The 17,454-nt window shown below is 48.9% G+C and overlaps 1 protein-coding gene across 1 annotated transcript; it reads left to right on the top strand.

Moving 5' to 3' along the window:
• Positions 1-812: 812 nt before the first annotated feature.
• Positions 813-8,047, top strand: GP5 (glycoprotein V platelet). The gene has a single exon (XM_073023757.1). The coding sequence runs from the start codon at positions 874-876 to the stop codon at positions 2,554-2,556; it is 1,683 nt and encodes a 560-aa protein (XP_072879858.1). The 5' UTR covers positions 813-873; the 3' UTR covers positions 2,557-8,047.
• Positions 8,048-17,454: the final 9,407 nt, after the last annotated feature.

The following is a 17,454-nucleotide window of genomic DNA, read 5'->3' as shown; positions in this document are numbered from 1 at the left end:
TTATGGAAAAGTTCACTTGGGAAACATTGTTTCGGCAGATTAGTAGTATGGTGTGCATTTCACAGGAAATTCAGTGCCATGAGTATTACCTTTAAGCATCTTAGATATAGCAGCTGTTTATACTTATGGCTAAGTCAGAAATACTATCCCCGAATTCTATATGACCCTAGTTATACTATTGAAACTTTCTGTGCCTTTGTGCCTTAATCCTTGAATCAGGGATAATTTACTTACCTCCTAAGGTTATTGTAAGGATTAAATGCATATAGTATAAATAAAGCGCTGAGAACAATGTATGGCATAAAGTGATAGGCATTATTATAGGCTTTTGTTGGCTGTTGATTGAAGGTGTTCGCTGTTTTGGGGGTGTCCTTTGTTTTAATAGAGTAACTTCGTACTGTGGAAATAGCATGATTGTGAGCAAAAGAATCAGATGGTGGTGGCGGCAGACTTTGCTGTTCCCTTCTTGACTGTTATAGCCAATGCAGGATAAGTTATAAAGTCAAGAGCAGAGCCGTTTTCACAGTGGACACTGCTTTGTGATGTCTGTGAGCTTGCATGTGGGCATGACTATTTTAATTAATTCTCTATGTAAGGATTTTAAAGTATTGGCTATTCGGTAGCTTGAAAACGCTCTAATCTCAATGCTTTAAACTGAGAGTAGAAAATCAATAAAGCGAAAGAATGAGACCACGCAGTGTGTAGAATGAATGTCTTTTCACTACGTAGGGAAATCCGTAGTCCTAAGAAAAGAGGGAGTGAGAATTCTGGTGAAAAGATTGTGCCTCTGCACAAAGTGCAGGATCCCAGGGTTCAGAAGGGGCGCGAACGCTCCCGTGTGTTGACCACATTCCCACTGTTGCTTTTTCAGACATGCTGAGGAGGACTCCGCTGTGCGCGGTGCTCGGGCTTCTGCGCGCCCAGCCCTTCCCCTGTCCGCCGGCCTGCAAGTGTGTCTTCCGCGACGCCGCGCAGTGCTCGGGGGGCGACGTGGCGCGCATCGCCGCGCTGGGTCTGCCCACCAACCTCACGCACATCCTGCTCTTCGGAATGGGCCGCGGCGTCTTGCAGAACCACAGCTTCAGTGGCATGACCGTCCTGCAGCGCCTCATGCTCTCCGACAGCCACATTTCCGCCGTTGCCCCTGGCGCCTTCAATGACCTGGTAAAACTGAAAACCCTCAGGCTGTCGCGCAACAAAATCACTCATCTTCCAGGTGCGCTGCTGGATAAGACGGTGCTCCTGGAGCAGCTGTTTTTGGACCACAATGCGCTAAGGGGCATTGACCAAAACATGTTTCAGAAACTGGTTAACCTGCAGGAGCTCGCTCTAAACCAGAATCAGCTCGATTTCCTTCCTGCCGGGCTCTTCACGAATCTGGGGAACCTGAAGTTGTTGGATTTATCGGGAAACAACCTGACCCACCTGCCCAAGGGATTGCTTGGAGCACAGGCTAAGCTCGAGAGACTTCTGCTCCACTCGAACCGGCTTGTTTCTCTGGATTCGGGGCTGTTGAACAGCCTGGGCGCCCTGACGGAACTGCAGCTCCACCGCAATCACATCCGTTCCATCACACCCGGGGCCTTCGACCGGCTCCCAAACCTGAGTGCTTTGACTCTTTCCAGAAACCACCTCGCGTTTCTCCCCTCTGCGCTCTTTCTTCATTCGCACAGTTTGACTCTGTTGACTCTGTTCGAGAACCCGCTGGCAGAGCTCCCGGGGGTGCTCTTCGGGGAGATAGGGGGCCTGCAGGAGCTGTGGCTGAACCGCACCCAGCTGCGCACCCTGCCCGCTGCCGCCTTCCGAAACCTGAGCCGCCTGCGGTCCTTAGGGGTGACTCTGAGCCCGCGGCTGAGCGCGCTCCCGCAGGGCGCCTTCCAGGGCCTGGGTGAGCTCCGGGTGCTCTCCCTGCACTCCAACGGCCTCACCGCCCTCCCCGACGGCTTGCTGCGGGGCCTGGGCAGGCTGCGCCAGGTGTCCCTGCGCCGCAACAGGCTGCGCGCCCTGCCCCGCGCGCTCTTCCGCAATCTCAGCAGCCTGGAGAGCGTCCAGCTCGACCACAACCAGCTGGAGACCCTGCCTGGCGACGCGTTTGGAGCTCTGCCCCGGCTGAAGGAGGTCCTGTTGGGGCACAACCCCTGGCGCTGCGACTGTGGCCTGGGGCCCTTCCTGGGGTGGCTGCGGCAGCACCCGGGCCTCGCGGGCCTGGAAGAGCCCCCGCGGTGCGCAGGCCCTGGGAAGCTCGCCGGCCTGCCGCTCTGGGCCCTGCCGGGGGGTGACGCGGAGTGCCCGGGCCCCCGGGGCCCGCCTCCCCACCCCGCTGCGGACAGCTCCTGGGAAGCCCCGGTCCATCCAGCCTTAGCTCCCAACAGCTCAGAACCCTGGATGTGGGCCCAGCCCGTGGCCACGGGCGAATATCAAGATCATGGCCCGTTCTGGGGGTTTTATTTTCTGCTTTTAGCTGTTCAGGCCTTGATCACCGTGATCATCGTGTTTGCTATGATTAAAATTGGCCAGCTCTTTCGAAAATTAATCAGAGAGAGCGCTCTTGGTTAAGTCAATGGGAAAATCTTCTAATTATTTAGAACGTGACCAGATGTGGCTCGGAGGGGAATCCAGACGGGCTGCTGCTGGCTTGCTCTCCCTCCCCTCCCCACTCTTTCTTCTTCCTCTTCTCTTCCACTGCCACGCCTTCCTTTCCCTCCTCCTCCCCCTCTCCGCTCAGTGCTCTGCGTTCTCACGGGTCCGCAATCCCTCCTCTCTGTCCGCCCCTCCCCTACCCCGCCCTCCTTGAAACTAAGCTTTACATTTGTAACCTGTGGTTGCCTGCCCTCCCCAGCTCCCTCCCACTCGGGTGTACGGATTGTGTTGGGCCCATCCTTGCCCGGCTGTGCCTGGCTTGGCGTCTGGTGGAGAGAGGGGCCTCTTCGGTGTCTAGTGAGTAAGGGGACAACTTCAGGCCGGGGCCTGTCTCCTGCGCAGAGTAAGCCAGTAAATGTTTGTGAAATCAATGTGTGGATAAAGGAACACATGCCATCCAAGTAATGATGGCTTTTCCTGGAGGGAAAGGATAGGCTGTTGCTCTACTTTTTTTTTTTTTTTTTTTGAGACAGAGTCTAGCTGGAGTGCAGTGGTCCGTCTCGGCTCACTGCAGCCTCCACCTCCCAGGTTCAAGTGATTCTCATGCCTCAGCTTTCTGAGTAGCTGGGATTACAGGTGTGTGCCACCACACCCGGCTAATTTTTGTATTGTTTTAAGTAGAGACGGGGCTTCGTCATATTGGCCTGGCTGACCTGGTCTGAACTCCTGGTCACGAGTGATCTGCCTGCCTTGGCCTCCCAAGGTGCTGGGATTACAGGTTTGAGCCACCACACCTGGCCCTCTTTATCGACTTTCATTTGACAAGTAGAGCTCTTGCCGTTTTTTCCCTTGCCCCATTTTTCTCACTTGATGTCTCTCTGACCTATGGGCTACTTGGGAGAGCACTGAACTCCATTCGTGCATGAGCATTGTCAGGATAGGCGACTTCTGTGAGGCTGAGAGAGGAAGAAAACACAGAGCCTTCCCTCCAGGTGCCCAGTGTATGTCCAGCGTGTTTCCTGAGCCTCCTGTGAGTTTCCACTTGCTTTACATCCATGCAACGTGTCATCTTGAAACTGGATTGATTTTCATTTCCTGGAACTCTGCCACCTCATTTTACAAGCTTTTATGGAGCAGCTAACATGTGACTGGTGTTCATACACGTAATGATAAGCTTGATTCTAGTTCAGCTGCTGTCACAGTCTCATTTGTTCCTCCAACTGAAAGCTGTAAAACCTTTGTTGCTTTAATTGGATGTCTGTGCTTGTGAGAGGCAGTGGTTAAAACAGCGGCTGGCAAGTTGACAGCTATGGGTTCAAATCCCAGCTCTACCACTTACTAACTGCATGGGACTTTGGGTAAGACACCTGCTTACATTCTCTAAGTCTTAGTTTCCTCAACCTTAAAAAGGGATAACACAGCACCTGCTCCGTAGAGTTTTTGTGAGAATTAAAGGCAATAAACCGTATAATGACTGGGCCCAGTGGCCTGCAGACAATACATGTTAATGAATGCTAGCTATTATTACGAAAGGATGAGCAATTATTATTAGCATCATGATTTCTAAAGAAGAGCTTTGAGTCGGTTTTTTTCTCTGTGTAGAAAGGTAAGTCCAAACTTTCTCATACTGGAGGTCACATTCAAATCGGTCTGTCCTCCCCTGCGGATGGCCTCGGCCCTGTGTGGCCAGGCTCTGTGATCACAGGCCAGAGCAGGGGCTCCTCCAACACCACCCGGTGGATGTGGAGCAGGAAAGCTGGATCCTGACATTTGTTTCTGGGTTCTGCAGATGTGGGAGTTGGTTTCTGTGTTCTCCACTGGTCTGTTTGTCTAGTCCCATAGCGTACTCACCCTCTTCATTATTGGAGCTTGAATCGTTTTTGGTATAGGGTCATCTCTCCACCTGATTGTTCTTCTATTCTTGGCTCTTTGCAATTCTATGAGTATTTCAGGGTCAGCATGTCAACTCCATCGAGAATTTTAATAGAAATTGCAGTAAATTAGCTGGGTGTGGTGTCTCACCCCTGTAATCCCAGCCCTTTGGGAGGCCAAGGTGGGTGGATCACGAGGTCAGGAGTTCGAGACCAGCCTGGCCAAGATGGTGAAACCCCGTCTCTACTAAAAATAAAAAAATTAGCCGGGTGCAGTGGCAGGTGCCTGTAATTCCAGCTACTTGGGACACTGAGGCAGGAGAATCACTTGAACCCGGAGGGCAGAGGTTGCAGTGAGCTGAGATTGTGCCACTGCACTCTAGCCTGGGTGATAGAGCGAGACGCCATCTCAAAAAAAAAAAAAAAAAAAAAAAAAAAAAGAAAGAAAAAAAAGAAAAAAATTGCAGTAAATTTAAAACAATTTGGGGGAAGAATTTGTATTTTTTTATAATACCTAGTGTTCCTGCCAGTAAGCATGTTTCATCTTCCCATTTATCTATGTCATTTGAAATCTTTCAGTGATGTTTTAGAATGTTTTTTATAAAACATTCATGATGAGGACAGAAAACCAAACACTGCATGTTCTCACTCACAGTCGGGAGTTGAACAATGAGAACACATGGACACAGGGCAGGGAGCATCACACATCGCAGCCTATCAGGGGATAGGGGGATGGGGGAGGGATAGCATCAGGAGAAATACCTAATGTAAATGACCAGTTGATAGGTGTAGCAAACCAACATGGCACATGTATACATATGTGACAAACCTGCACGTTGTGCACGTGTACCCTAGAACTAAAAGTATGTGTGTGTGTGTGTGTATATGTATATATATATATATATATAAAAGAAACCTTGCACTGATTTTGTTAGATTTATTGCTAGGTATCCTTCCTCTTTTTTGATTTGTCATTGCTATTATAGATGGTATCTTTTTAAGAAGTTATATTTTCTAAAGAAAAAAAACAAAAAAATTGTATTTTCTCATTTTTATTACCAATATATAGGAATGTAATTTAATTTTACATAATTATCTTATGTCTCTGATAATTTGCTTCTTCCTATTAAAACCTTATACCCATTATTGATTTATTTTTCTATTTTAAAATATCTTCCTGCACTGGCTAAAACCTCCACTATAATGTTGAGCAGGACAGTGAGCATCTTAGAACAGTCTTGGTTGCAAAGGGTTTTATCAATAAATGTGACATTTCTGGTCTGAGTTTGCTAAGTATATTTAAAAATTATCAGTAAAGTTAGATTTTATCCATTTTTATCTTAACTATTGAGGTGCTTATATCGTTTTTCTCCTTCACTGTGTTAAAATGGTGAATAAATTTATAGACTTTTGAAAAGTAAATTCATTCTTGCATTCCCGAAGTAAACCAAGCTGCGCTGTGTGTCTTTAAAATATATTGCTGAATTCAGCTTGCTATTTTGTTTAGAACTTTTACTATCTGTTCATTAGTGAGATTTGCTTATACATTGAAAATAATATCCTTGACTGGTTTTGGTATCAGGTTATACAGCCTCATAAAGTGGGTGGGGACATTCTCTCTGGAATGGTCCATAAAAACTGGGATCATCTTTTCCTTGAACGTGTTGTAGAACCCCCTGGAAAACCATCGTGGCCTGGTTTTATTGTATGTGTGTATTCGGTATTTATTGTTGCATAACCAATACCCCAGATCTTGGTAGTTTAAAACAATAACATATATTATGTCACAGCTTCTGAGTAGTTGAGTGGCTGTGGCTCAGGGTCTGTCATGAGGTTGCCATCAAAATGTTGGCTGGGGCTATAATCATCGTGACTGTGGCTGGAGGATTTGCTTCCGATATATCCTGCTCACACTGTTGGCAGTGCCCTGCTGGCTCACGGCAGGCAACCTCGGGTCCTTGCCATATGGACCCCTTTAGGGATGCTTGAGTGTCCTCATGACATGGCAGCTGGCTTCCCCCTTTCGTTCTTCAAAGAATTGTGGGTTTTGTGTGTTTTTTTTTAACGTAAGATCTAAAAGAGAAAAAATTAACATTGATCTCTATGTTGCTTGAGCTAGAAGGCATAAGAAAACGAATAACATATATCCATGAAATTTCTCCCAAATGTGCGGTAAAAAGATGAAATCTTTAGATAAGTTATACACAGAAGCTAGATTTACTACTCTCTAAATAGTGAAGGGACCTGCTATATAAAACACAGAAATAAGTTAATGCTTTTGGTAAGAATGTAACCTGAGCTTTGCTGAAGCTTCATATTCCCTGAGGATGTCTAAAATGCCAGTCCAGGCCAGGCATAGTCGCTCACGCTTGTCATCCCAGAACTTTGGGAGGCCAAGGAAGGTGGATTGCTTGAGCCCAGGAGTTTGAGACCAGCCTGCTCAACATAGCGATATCCCCAGCTCTACAAAAAATACAGAATTAGCTGGGCACAGTGGTGTGCTCCTGTAGTCCCAGCCACTTGGGAGGCTGAGGCAGGAAGATTGTTTGAGCCCGGGATGTTGAGGCTGCAGTGAGCCATGATCATGCCACTGTACTCCAACCTGGGTGGCAGAGTGAGACTCCATCTCTCAGTAAATTAAAAAATAAGATTTGATTTAAAATGTTTTATAGTTTAATTTACTGATATTATACATTTCTACTCATATGTTAGATTGAACTGTATTAAATTTTTGATGTTCAACCATTTTTGACCTAAAAAACAAGTTTCTTGGAAAGCCAAGGCAGGTGGATCACTCAGAAGTTCGAGACCATCCAGGCCAGCATGGTGAAACCCTGTCTCTACTAAAAATACAAAAAATTAGCTGGGTGTGGTGGTGCACACCTGTAGTCCCAGCTACTCAGGAGGCTGAGGCAGGAGAATTGCTTGAACCCAGGACGTGGAGGTTGCAGTGAGCCGAGATTGCACCACTGCACTCCAGCCTGGGTGACAGAGCGAGACTCTGTCTCAAAAAACAACAAAAATCAAGTTTCGTGTGATTTAACCAAAAGTTCTGGCACTATATGTAGTTCTTCCAGTGATTACATCTGTAACTTTAAAGTTCACCTTTTTCTCATTCCAGCAACTGCAGACAGTGTCCATGAGTGCCTTGCTCTATGCGCTGACACCTATGTTCCTATTGTCCCATGCTTGTCTATCTCTTCCACCTCCCAGCTTCAGTCAGGACTGATCACTTTTGTATTCTCTTATAGCTAAAATTTTGGTGATTGTTGAAAAACTTGAAAATGAATAAAAAAGATTTCATATGTTTTCTTTGTAAATATTATTTGCTATAGTGCCAAATAGTCCAGTGTCATTATGCTTCCTTTCTAGCACTTCCTTCATTTTTCTAGCATTTCTAGAAATTACGCCAGCCACCTACCTGGCTGTTTCCTAGAACTGATCTTCAGCTTTCCTTGGTTGCTTCCACAATTTCCCAAATTCCATGTCTTCTTTCTCGTCTACTCCCTCATGTTTACAACGACTTAGGAAAAGGGATCCAAAGGATATCCCCTTTCCTGAGTCCTTGCCAGCAAATTTCTATATTCTTTATTCTCTCGTGCTTGATGGCTAGTTTAGCTGGTAAAAGAATTCTAAATTCAGATGATCGTCTTGCACCAAAGGTGCTGGTGGGGATTTGTTGCCATTGTTAACAGGGGACCGCTCTTTTTCTTGGCAGACATCCTTAGGATCTTCTCTATGTCCTCTGTTCTGATTTTGATTTGATGTTTGCCATACATTGCTCTTTATTTCATTCACACAAAGGGGTATTTGCAGGGTCCTCTGGAGACTCATGTCTTTTAAGTTTTGTGAGATTCTATTATACTTTTTTTGGATAATTCCTTTGTCCTCTCCTTTCATCTTTTTTTGCTTTTTCTTTTCTTCATCTTTATAGTCTCTTTTTTCTACCTTCTTTTACTACCTCTTGAGAGACTCCTCAACTCCTTCCAACACTTACATAAAAATGTTAATTTCTGCAATTGTATTTTTAATTTCTGCAATCACTGTTAATTTTTTAAAATAGACTGTTATTCTTGTCTTATGGAGGCAGTTTTTGTTTTTGTTTTAGAATACTAGAGTTGGCCGGGCGCAGTGGCTCACGCCTGTAATCCCAGCACTTTGGGAGGCCGAGGCAGGCGGATCACGAGGTCAGAAGATCGAGACCATCCTGGCTAACAGAGTGAAACCCCGTCTCTACTAAAAAAAAAATGCAAAAAATTAGCTGGGTGTGGCGGCGGGTGCCTGTAGTCCCAGCTACTCAGGAGGCTGAGGCAGGAGAATGGTGTGAACCCGGGAGGCAGAGCTTGCAGTGAGCCGACATCGCACCACTGCACTCCAGCCTGGGCGACTGAGCGAGACTCCGTCTCAAAAAAAAAAAGAATACTAGAGTTTAAGATTTTTGAGTTTTCAAAGTTCCCCTTTACTTTCTAAACTACATCTTTTTTCCTCTGGTATTTCATTTTGTTGTTGTTGTTTGCTTGCTTGCTTCTCTTAAACCCTTGGTTGTTGGTTCATATTTTTAAAGTAAAGCAATAAAAACAACTGACTTTGGGATCATTGTGCACACTGGCAGGGGTTATCAACTTCATTTTAGGCTATGGGGGAGCAAGCTGAGTGTTACACTGGGAACCTCTACAAGCCAGAATGTTTGTGGAGAGTTATTTCTCTAGGATCTTGCAATTTCTTTAATTAACTTTTTGTTTGTTTGTTTTCCTAAGGATGGGAGCAGACACAACTGTTCCTTATACTATAATAGCTTTTAAGTAACTCCCTGGCTTTTATTCCCACAGATCACGCCTCTTCTACATCGTACCCGGTATAATCCATCTTCACGCCTCTCTGGGGTTCTGTTTAGCAGACGAGATCTCTCTGTTCCCACTGGCTGTGGCTTTCTCTTCCTCATCTATCACACCTTAACTGCTCTGTTCCGTAAACTTGCTGAACTCTCCAGTCCATTGCGGATCCTCTCCCTTTCCCTGTGACATTGTAGGCTAATACCATTTCGATTTCTTTTACTGCCATCTAAGTGAGGTCTTTGGAGGGAGAAGAGCTAACTGGGTTTCATCAGTTTGTTTGTTTTTAACTGAAAGTCCAACTATTTCTGTTCTCCGAGTTTCCAGCTCTAGAAGTTTCCTTGACTTCTCCTGGGCAGAGTTGGGTCCTCATTGCCCTGGGTTCCTCATCATTCTGTCTCCTCCCTCTCCCCCACCGCATGTTGTCATTGACTTCACTTTCTGAGAACATCGCAAAAGTTGGGCTTTGAATCTCTGGTGACATCGGAAGTGACCGAGTCTGTTTTGGGAGAAGTCAATCTGGCCTTCCCAGCTTTTAAACAATCACCATCACTACAGGGCGTGCCAAAGGCAGGGAGATGCCAGGACTCACTGCCCAGTAGCTGTGCACACCCTCATTAGACAGCTGGAATGTTACAGGGTGATTCCATCAACAACGTAAAGACAAACATTGAGTTCAGTGGGTGGGTCCAGAGTACTGGAGGCTGAGAGGCCTAGAGGAAGAAAACAATGAGCAGCATTCGCTGTGACACCCGCCCGCCTTCCACCTCTCTGTCAACGCTTCCAGGTGCTCCCTGACTTTGATGACCCCAGCATAGATCTTTCCAAGTCCAATCTCTGGGGTCGGGGAGGCTCTGTTTCAGCTGCTGCCATACTCAGTGAAACCTTTGTTTTTATTAGATTATTTTTTTATTTTTTTGAGATGGAGTCTCACTCTGTCACCAGGCTGGAGTGCAGTGGCGCGATCTCCCCTCACTGCCACCTCCACCTCCCGGGTTCAAGCGATTCTCCTGCCTCAGCCTCCAGAGTAGCTGGGACTATAGGCGCCCGCCACCACACTTGGCTAATTTTTATGTTTTTAGTGGAGACGGGGTTTTTCCAGGATGGCCAAGATGGTCTCGATCTCTTGACCTTGTGATCTGCCCACCTTGGCCTCCCAAAGTGCTGGGATTACAGGTGTGAACCACCACACCCAACCTATTTTTACTTTTATTATTTTATTTTATTTTATTTCATTTTATTTTATTTTAGACAGGGTCCCACTCTGTTGCCCAGGTTGGAGTGCAGAGACGCCATCTTGGCTCACTGCAACCTCCGCCTCTTGGCTTCAGGTGGTTCTTATACCTCAACCTCCCGAGTAGCTGGGACTACAGCTATGTGCCACCACGCCCGGCTAATTTTTGTAATTTTAGTAGAGATGGGATTTTGCTATGTTGGCCAGGCTGGTCTCAAACTCCTGGCCTCAAGTGATCTGCCCGGCTCGGCCTCTCAAAGTGCTGGGATTATAGGTGTGAGCCACCAGAGCCAGCTGTTTTTATTTTTCGAGACAAGGCTCTACTACCCAGGCTGGAGTGCAGTGGCGTGATCACGTCTCACTACAGCCTCAGCCTCCTGGGCTCAAGCACTTTCCCACCTGAGGCTCCAGAGCAGCTAGGAATACAGGCGTGTACCACTACATTTATTTCTAGTAGAAATGGGGTCTCCCCATGTTGCTCAGGCTGGTCTCAAACTTCTGGGCTCAAGAAATCTGCCCACCGTGGCCTCCCAAAGTGCCAGGATTACAGGTGTGAGCCACCACACCCAGCAGTGAACCTTTGTTAACCATCTAATACATACCTGGCATCACGAAGTCAGTTTTCTTAACCCGTCCAACCCCCGGGGGAAGCAGGCATTATTATTTCACTTTACAGATGACAACACTGAGGTCCACGAAGGGGCAGTGACACATCTGAGGTTATGACTGGCAGAGCTGTCACATGAGCTCGTCTTCTGCCTTCTGGCCTAGAGCTCCTCACCCCTGCCCTCACTGCCCACTGTTTCTCCTGGCATGGACTGGATCAGTTGCCCAACCCAGGTCCTGCTGGTCAGGGGGATGCAAGTGCCAGGAAGACACTCATGTTCGTGGACACTCATGTTCGTGTGAGGTCAGACCATAACGACCTCACAGGGGTTCTAGTCCTTTAAGTCTAGTGAGGGCTTCCTGAGAGTTAAGCATTATTTTTGGAGGTCTTGGATGATGAGATGGAGAAAAGCAGTGAGAATAGAGAGGAATATGGGAGAAAAATGGGTGGAGAGAGAAATAGATGGGACAGAAGGAAGTGAGAGAAAGGAGATAGAAATGCAGGTGCAAGCCATGACTCTCAGTCACTGCAGGCCCAGCCCGGACCCAACAGGGACCCTCCAGGGCCCACAGGAGGCATCCTTGTATGCTGGGAACTGCAGAATTGGTCTCAGCTCTGCCACTGACTCAGTTTCCCCATTCACACCAGGGTGTTCTGAGGGCCAAAGAAGGCAATACATGTAAAAGTTCATTGTAAACTGGAGGTGCATCCGAGCAGGGAGGCTTTCCTGGCACTGGTCCACCAGGAAGGCAGGGGTCTGCCCCATTGCTACACCCCGGAGCAGAACCCAGAACACTCCTGCCCAGCACAAAGGACACCCGGAATGAGGAGGTTAACAGAGATGCAGAGATAGCAGGGGTGCGGGAGGCCTTCCAGGCGAGCTCCCCTCACAGGCCCCACAGGCCAGAACTCCTACCCTCTCTACCTGACCTCCACGGCAGGGCCCATCTGAGGCGGGCCAGCACCCCAGCCTGCTCTCAGCAAGAAGGCAGAGGGTTGGGCCTTCTCCTCTGCTCTAAGCCCCTAGCAGTTTATGTTCCCAGTGACATCAAAAGAGAAATGGAAACTGTCAGTGTTTCTAAGGTTTTTGTCGCTTCAAGCTCATGTTCAAATTCATTCGCAGTTCAAATTATTTTTAGTTGATTTGTAGCGAAGGAGTAGAGGAGATGGCGTCAGTGAGATTCCGCAGACCACCCAGCTTTGAGAATGGTATTGCTCTGCTAAGTCATTGGCCTGGCCACCTGCCCAGGTGCCTTTAAGAAGAACACAGTCTATCCAAGGATGAGCCTCTGAGAACCTCTTGGATGCAGCAGACCCCCTGCACACCATGATCCTCCCACTGCACGGTGCTTTACTGTGGTCCAGCTAAAGTCGCTCCTGGGCGCTGTGAGGTTTACTAACATTTCCACTGATTATGAAAACATCAGGGCTCCATTTAAGGAAGATCCTCAGTTCAGAGCTGTCAACAGGACTGAATAGAGAAGATGGGTTTCGAGAAAAGTCGTGAGCCTCTCAGCACTAGAGGCAATCAGGGAGATGCCGGCTCTTTGTGCAAAAGTAAACAAAGAAAAGCAAACAATCAAAAAACAAACAAACAAAAAACCGCACGCCCTGTTTTCTTGTCTTGATGCTTTGGGCAAGTGTATTCTTCTTTATAAATCTCCTTTTCCTTTTTGTTTCTGCAGAAACCTCCTGCAAAGCCTTTAAAGGATTCTTTCAAACGTGGTCATTCCCACAGGCAGAGTTAGCTGTTCCCTGGGTGAGCAGAATAATGACCCCCAAAATGTCCCCTTCCAAATATCAGAGAACCTGTGAATATGTTACCTCAGATGGCAAAAGAGGCTTTGTTAGGAGTGATTAGGTTAAGGATCTTGAGACAGAAGCTGATCCTAGATGATCCCTCAGGTCCTCGTAAGGGACAGAAGGAGGCGGGAGGGTAGAGTCGGATTTGAAGATGGGACGCTGCTGGCTGTGAGGAAAGAAAAAGAGGCCTGTAAGCTAAGGAGTGTGCAGATTCCAGAAGCTGGAAAAGGCAAGGAAAGTGTTCACCCTGAGAGGCGCCGGCAGGAGTGCAGCCCTGCTGACACCTGGACGTTAGCCCGGTGACGTCTCTTTTGGGTTTGTGATCCCTCATTTCGGCCACAATAGGAAATGAACCTTCGAGATTTTGGTGTCTCCATCACCGCCTCTAGCACATTCCACTGTAATTCTCTATGCGCTGATTTCCTAACTGGGTTCCCTGGGTTAAGAGCTGTGTATTAATTAGTCTTTCTCCCGTGGTACTGGCACAGAACTGGGCATGGAGGAGGTGCTCAGGGTGAACTCTCTTCCAACGGGGCCAACATGTCACGCAGGAGCTGGCACCCAGACAACAACCGGGCCCACGGCCCCTTCAACACCTGCTGTGGTACTGCGGAGCTTCCCCCTTTGGACCCCACTACTCTTCAGAGAGCTCAGTATTCATCTTTCTTATTATAAAGGTTTTCGAAAATCAGGATTTGTCACACATATTTAATTATTATGAGCCACAGGTGTTCATAATTTTTTGTCTCTGAGCAAGCGTGGCTTTCCTGTCTGGGTCCTTGAAGCTTGGGCCAGGGGGTCAAGACACGGGCTACAAGACTCGGGCTACAAGACACGGGCTACAAGACTCGGGCTACAAGACACGGGCTACAAGACTCGGGCTACAAGACACGGGCTACAAGACTCGGGCTACAAGACACGGGCTACAAGACACGGGCTACAAGACTCGGCCTACAAGACACGGGCTACAAGACACGGGCTACAAGACTCGGGCTACAAGACACGGGCTACAAGACACGGGCTAACAGGAAGGAGAAGGGGCATAGAGAGAAGCCACCTTCTTAGGTCCCTAGAGCTGGGAAGATTTAAAACACTGCCTTGACCAGGTGCAGTGGCTCACGCCTGTAATCCCAGCACTTTGGGAGGCCTAGGTGGGTGGATCACCTGAGGTCAGGAGTTTGAGACCAGCCTGGCCAACATGGTGAAACCTCGTCTCTACTAAAAATACAAAAATTAGCCAGGTGTGGTGGCGCACGCCTGTGGTCCTAGCTACTCAGGAGAATGAGGCAGGAGAATCGCTTGAATGCAGGAGGCAGAGGTTGCAGTGAGCCAAGATCACGCCGCTACGCTCCAGCCTGAGCAACATAGTGAGACTCCATCTCAAAAAAAAATAATGATAATAAGATAAAATACTGCCTTCAACTCAAATGTTCTGTTCAATCCTGGGAGTCACTATTAAGCAAGTGGAGAGAGTTTAGTAGAAAATAACTAGGGTAGAAGGCAGAAAGAGAGGTGCTGGGGCGAAGAACTAGAACCTAGCCACATGGAAACTGGATAAAATACCCAGGGGTGTCCAGCCTGAAAAAGAGAGGATTCAGGGTTGCTGGTTACAGTGCTGAACCAGTTAAAGGGGTGACACAAAGACGAGGGACGAGACTTTGTCTTATGTGGTTTCAAAGGACAAAATGAGGACAAATTGGTAGGAAATACAGGGGGTTAGATTTTGTCTGTGTCCAAGGAAGACCTTGGTCAGCACCCTCCAGGGTCGGAGTGGCCACAACGTGAGCCACGTGCTCCCACCTGGGGAGGAGCTCAGGCCGAGACCGAGCAACCACAGCCAGAAGGAGTTCCAGCTTTTGATGGAGACAGGCATGAGGCTGGAAAATGCTCCTTCTACCTCACGTGGTCTGCAGTCGGTCACCCCTGCCCTGGATTGCGCTGGGTGGGTGTGGGTGTAACCTGCTGCCCAGGCACTGGTCACATTGGCCATGGCCTTGTGGAGCTGAGCTGCACTGGGAGGAAGAACCATCTGCAGGCATTGAGTTGGTTGGGTGCTGAACGCCCTGGGGTCAGTCCGAGTCCTCAAACAAACGTGTAATACCAGTCATCCTAGCAGCAGGCTTCTTGCAGCTTGTTCTTCCAGGGGAGGAGCCTCTCCCTGGCCCACAGGTGCTTCTTCAGGTTTTATTTTCCCAGCTGTCTTTGGAAAAGCTCGGTTATAGTTTCACTAATAGTCCTTACAGGAGGACTGGTCCCTGCCCACCTGACAGGTCCCAAGTGTGTGTCTGGTCCACCCCTTCCTTCCTCTTCCTCTGGACACCCACACCTCCCCCTTCCCAGGGCATTCCCTCCAGGCCTGGCCTCTCCCTCCTTCCTGCCCTTCCTTTATTGCAACTTGACGGCTCCGGCATCCATTCCTTCCCTGAGAGATGGCCCATTGGAGGGCCCTGCGAGGTGACTCTCCTCTGAGAGGCTGATAATGCTGTGCCGGGTCACCTGGTCCTCCACAGTGGAGAAGGAGGGACCTCACAGGTCACACTGGCCATATTCAGGCTTCAGATACAGGATTAGGGAAGGTGGAAAAGTGGGAAGGCATTTCAAGATGAAAATCCTGTCATGTTTGAAAGCGGGGTTCAGATCATCCCTCTGCTACTGACCAGCTCTGTGACTTTGAGGGAGTCCCTTTCCCCTCTTGGGCCTTAGTGTCCCCATCTAAAATGAGGGTCTGGACCAGAGGGCCCTTCTGACTCTGACACTCTGATACCCAGAGTCGCGTCTCTCCCTACTCCTCACTTTCCTTCCCTGTCCAGTCTGCCTCCATCCTTTCAAAGGCACACCTCATTTGTCACCTGTCCCTTTGCCCTCCCCCAGGCTTCACCTGAATGGCTGGCCCTGCTAATCTCCCTCCTAACACTCAAGCAGCTGTGGAAAGGGCCCTTTCCCGGAGCAGGTGGAAGAGGGCGCAAGTGTCCGCCGCAGCATCCCTGTCTCCATGAGCGTCCCCACTGCCCTCACCACATTTTGCAGAAACGCACCTTGGCTAGTTGTTCTCATGGCTCCGTTGGAGGAGCTCTGACCTCAGGTACAATAGCACCTGCTGACCTAATGTGTAACCTTAAATGCTACAGGGTGAGACCAAGTCCTGCCTCGCAGTGCCTTATGGGTGCCCAGCGGACCTTCGTCACACAGAGCTTTACAAGTCCCAAAGCACTTTCTCACTCTGGTTGTTCCGAGAGCGCCTAATCCCAGCCATCCAAAGGGGCAAGAGTAGGGTTGCAATAACCCAGGGACCTCCCAGTGTTGTGCTAGGAAAAGTGAGATTCTGTGAGGAGGTGCCAGAGAACGTGCCTTCCCAGTGCGGGCAAGAACGTGGCGCCCACAAAGCTGGGGAGACAGGGTGAATGAGGACCCCCCAGTTGCTTCTCACAGCCTGACCCCAGCCAAGTTCTCTCTAAAGTCAGTTCCCTCAACTGCAAAGAAAAAAGGTTCATTTCCAGGCCGTTGACATCCGTGTGTCCCCTACTACCACTCTGTGAACTCAAGAACCTTCTCTGCTTCCCTGGGGCCCCTGGACCACTCAGCTCGGGTTGTCCTGAGGCTGTGGCACCAGGGAGACCAGAGCCCCCTGGGCAGCTCAGAGACTGGGTGTGAGGGCCAATGAAGCAACAGATGCCCCTGCCTCCATTGCTCCCTGGACCTCCCTTAACGAGGAGGGGCCTGCGGGAGAAGTGGGGCTCATCACAGGAAACCAGGCCACACAGCGTCCCGAGGGTGTCCTCCTCATCAACACAGCCCAGCATTCTGGACTCAGTTTATAGACTGCATTATAAGAAGTCACTTAAATACCCAGCTGGAACCTGTCTGTCTCTGTCTCTTCCTTTCTTCCTGAGGAATTCCTGATTTTGCTCAGATTAACCAAGTGTTTCCTTGGTCGGGCACTGAAAGACTCTGTTTTTAGGTGGTGTGATTTCATGAGAGGAGGCCACTCCAGTGTGGTAAGTCTGTATTTTCTGGAGAGGGGAAGCCCTGCCCCTCAACGCTGGGCCAAAAGGGCAGGGTCGGACTCAAACGGCCACCTGATGTTTAAAAGCTCAGGTGAGACGAATACTATTCAGGGAGAGATCCTGGAAAGAGACACGCAGCTCATCCACTCCTCCTGATGGCCTAAAATATATCCTCAACCAAGCTGGATGTGGGGGCTGGGGTCACATGGTGGATAAAATCTGAGGCGACCCCATGGAGCTCACGGCTCGGTTGTTAGGATGCCTGTCGCTGGGGACGTTTGGACCAAGTGACAAAGCGTCCACTGTGCAAGGACCCTGAGGAGAAATGCTCCTCCGGCCCCATCCCAGGGTTACCCCACCCCTCTCCCGCCCCTCGCCCCTGCACCTGGCCATGTAAATGTTTGGTATCTCCTTTTCCCCACTGCCTGCTGGAAAGCTTAGAGGCCAAGGTGTGGCCCACTTTGGTGAGTTCCCCTCCCCATGCCTCCATCTCTGGCTGTCTCACCTCGGTTTCTCCTGCAGG

This window comes from Chlorocebus sabaeus, chromosome 15 (genome assembly GCF_047675955.1).
Source record: "Chlorocebus sabaeus isolate Y175 chromosome 15, mChlSab1.0.hap1, whole genome shotgun sequence".
NCBI classification, from domain to species: domain Eukaryota; kingdom Metazoa; phylum Chordata; class Mammalia; order Primates; family Cercopithecidae; genus Chlorocebus; species Chlorocebus sabaeus.
This window is presented reverse-complemented; position numbering and strand designations above follow the sequence as displayed.

What these genes read in the sequence shown, in the direction of transcription:
- GP5 (XM_073023757.1), top strand. Translation starts at nt 874, where the DNA reads ATGCTGAGGAGGACTCCGCTGTGCGCGGTGCTCGGGCTTCTGCGCGCC.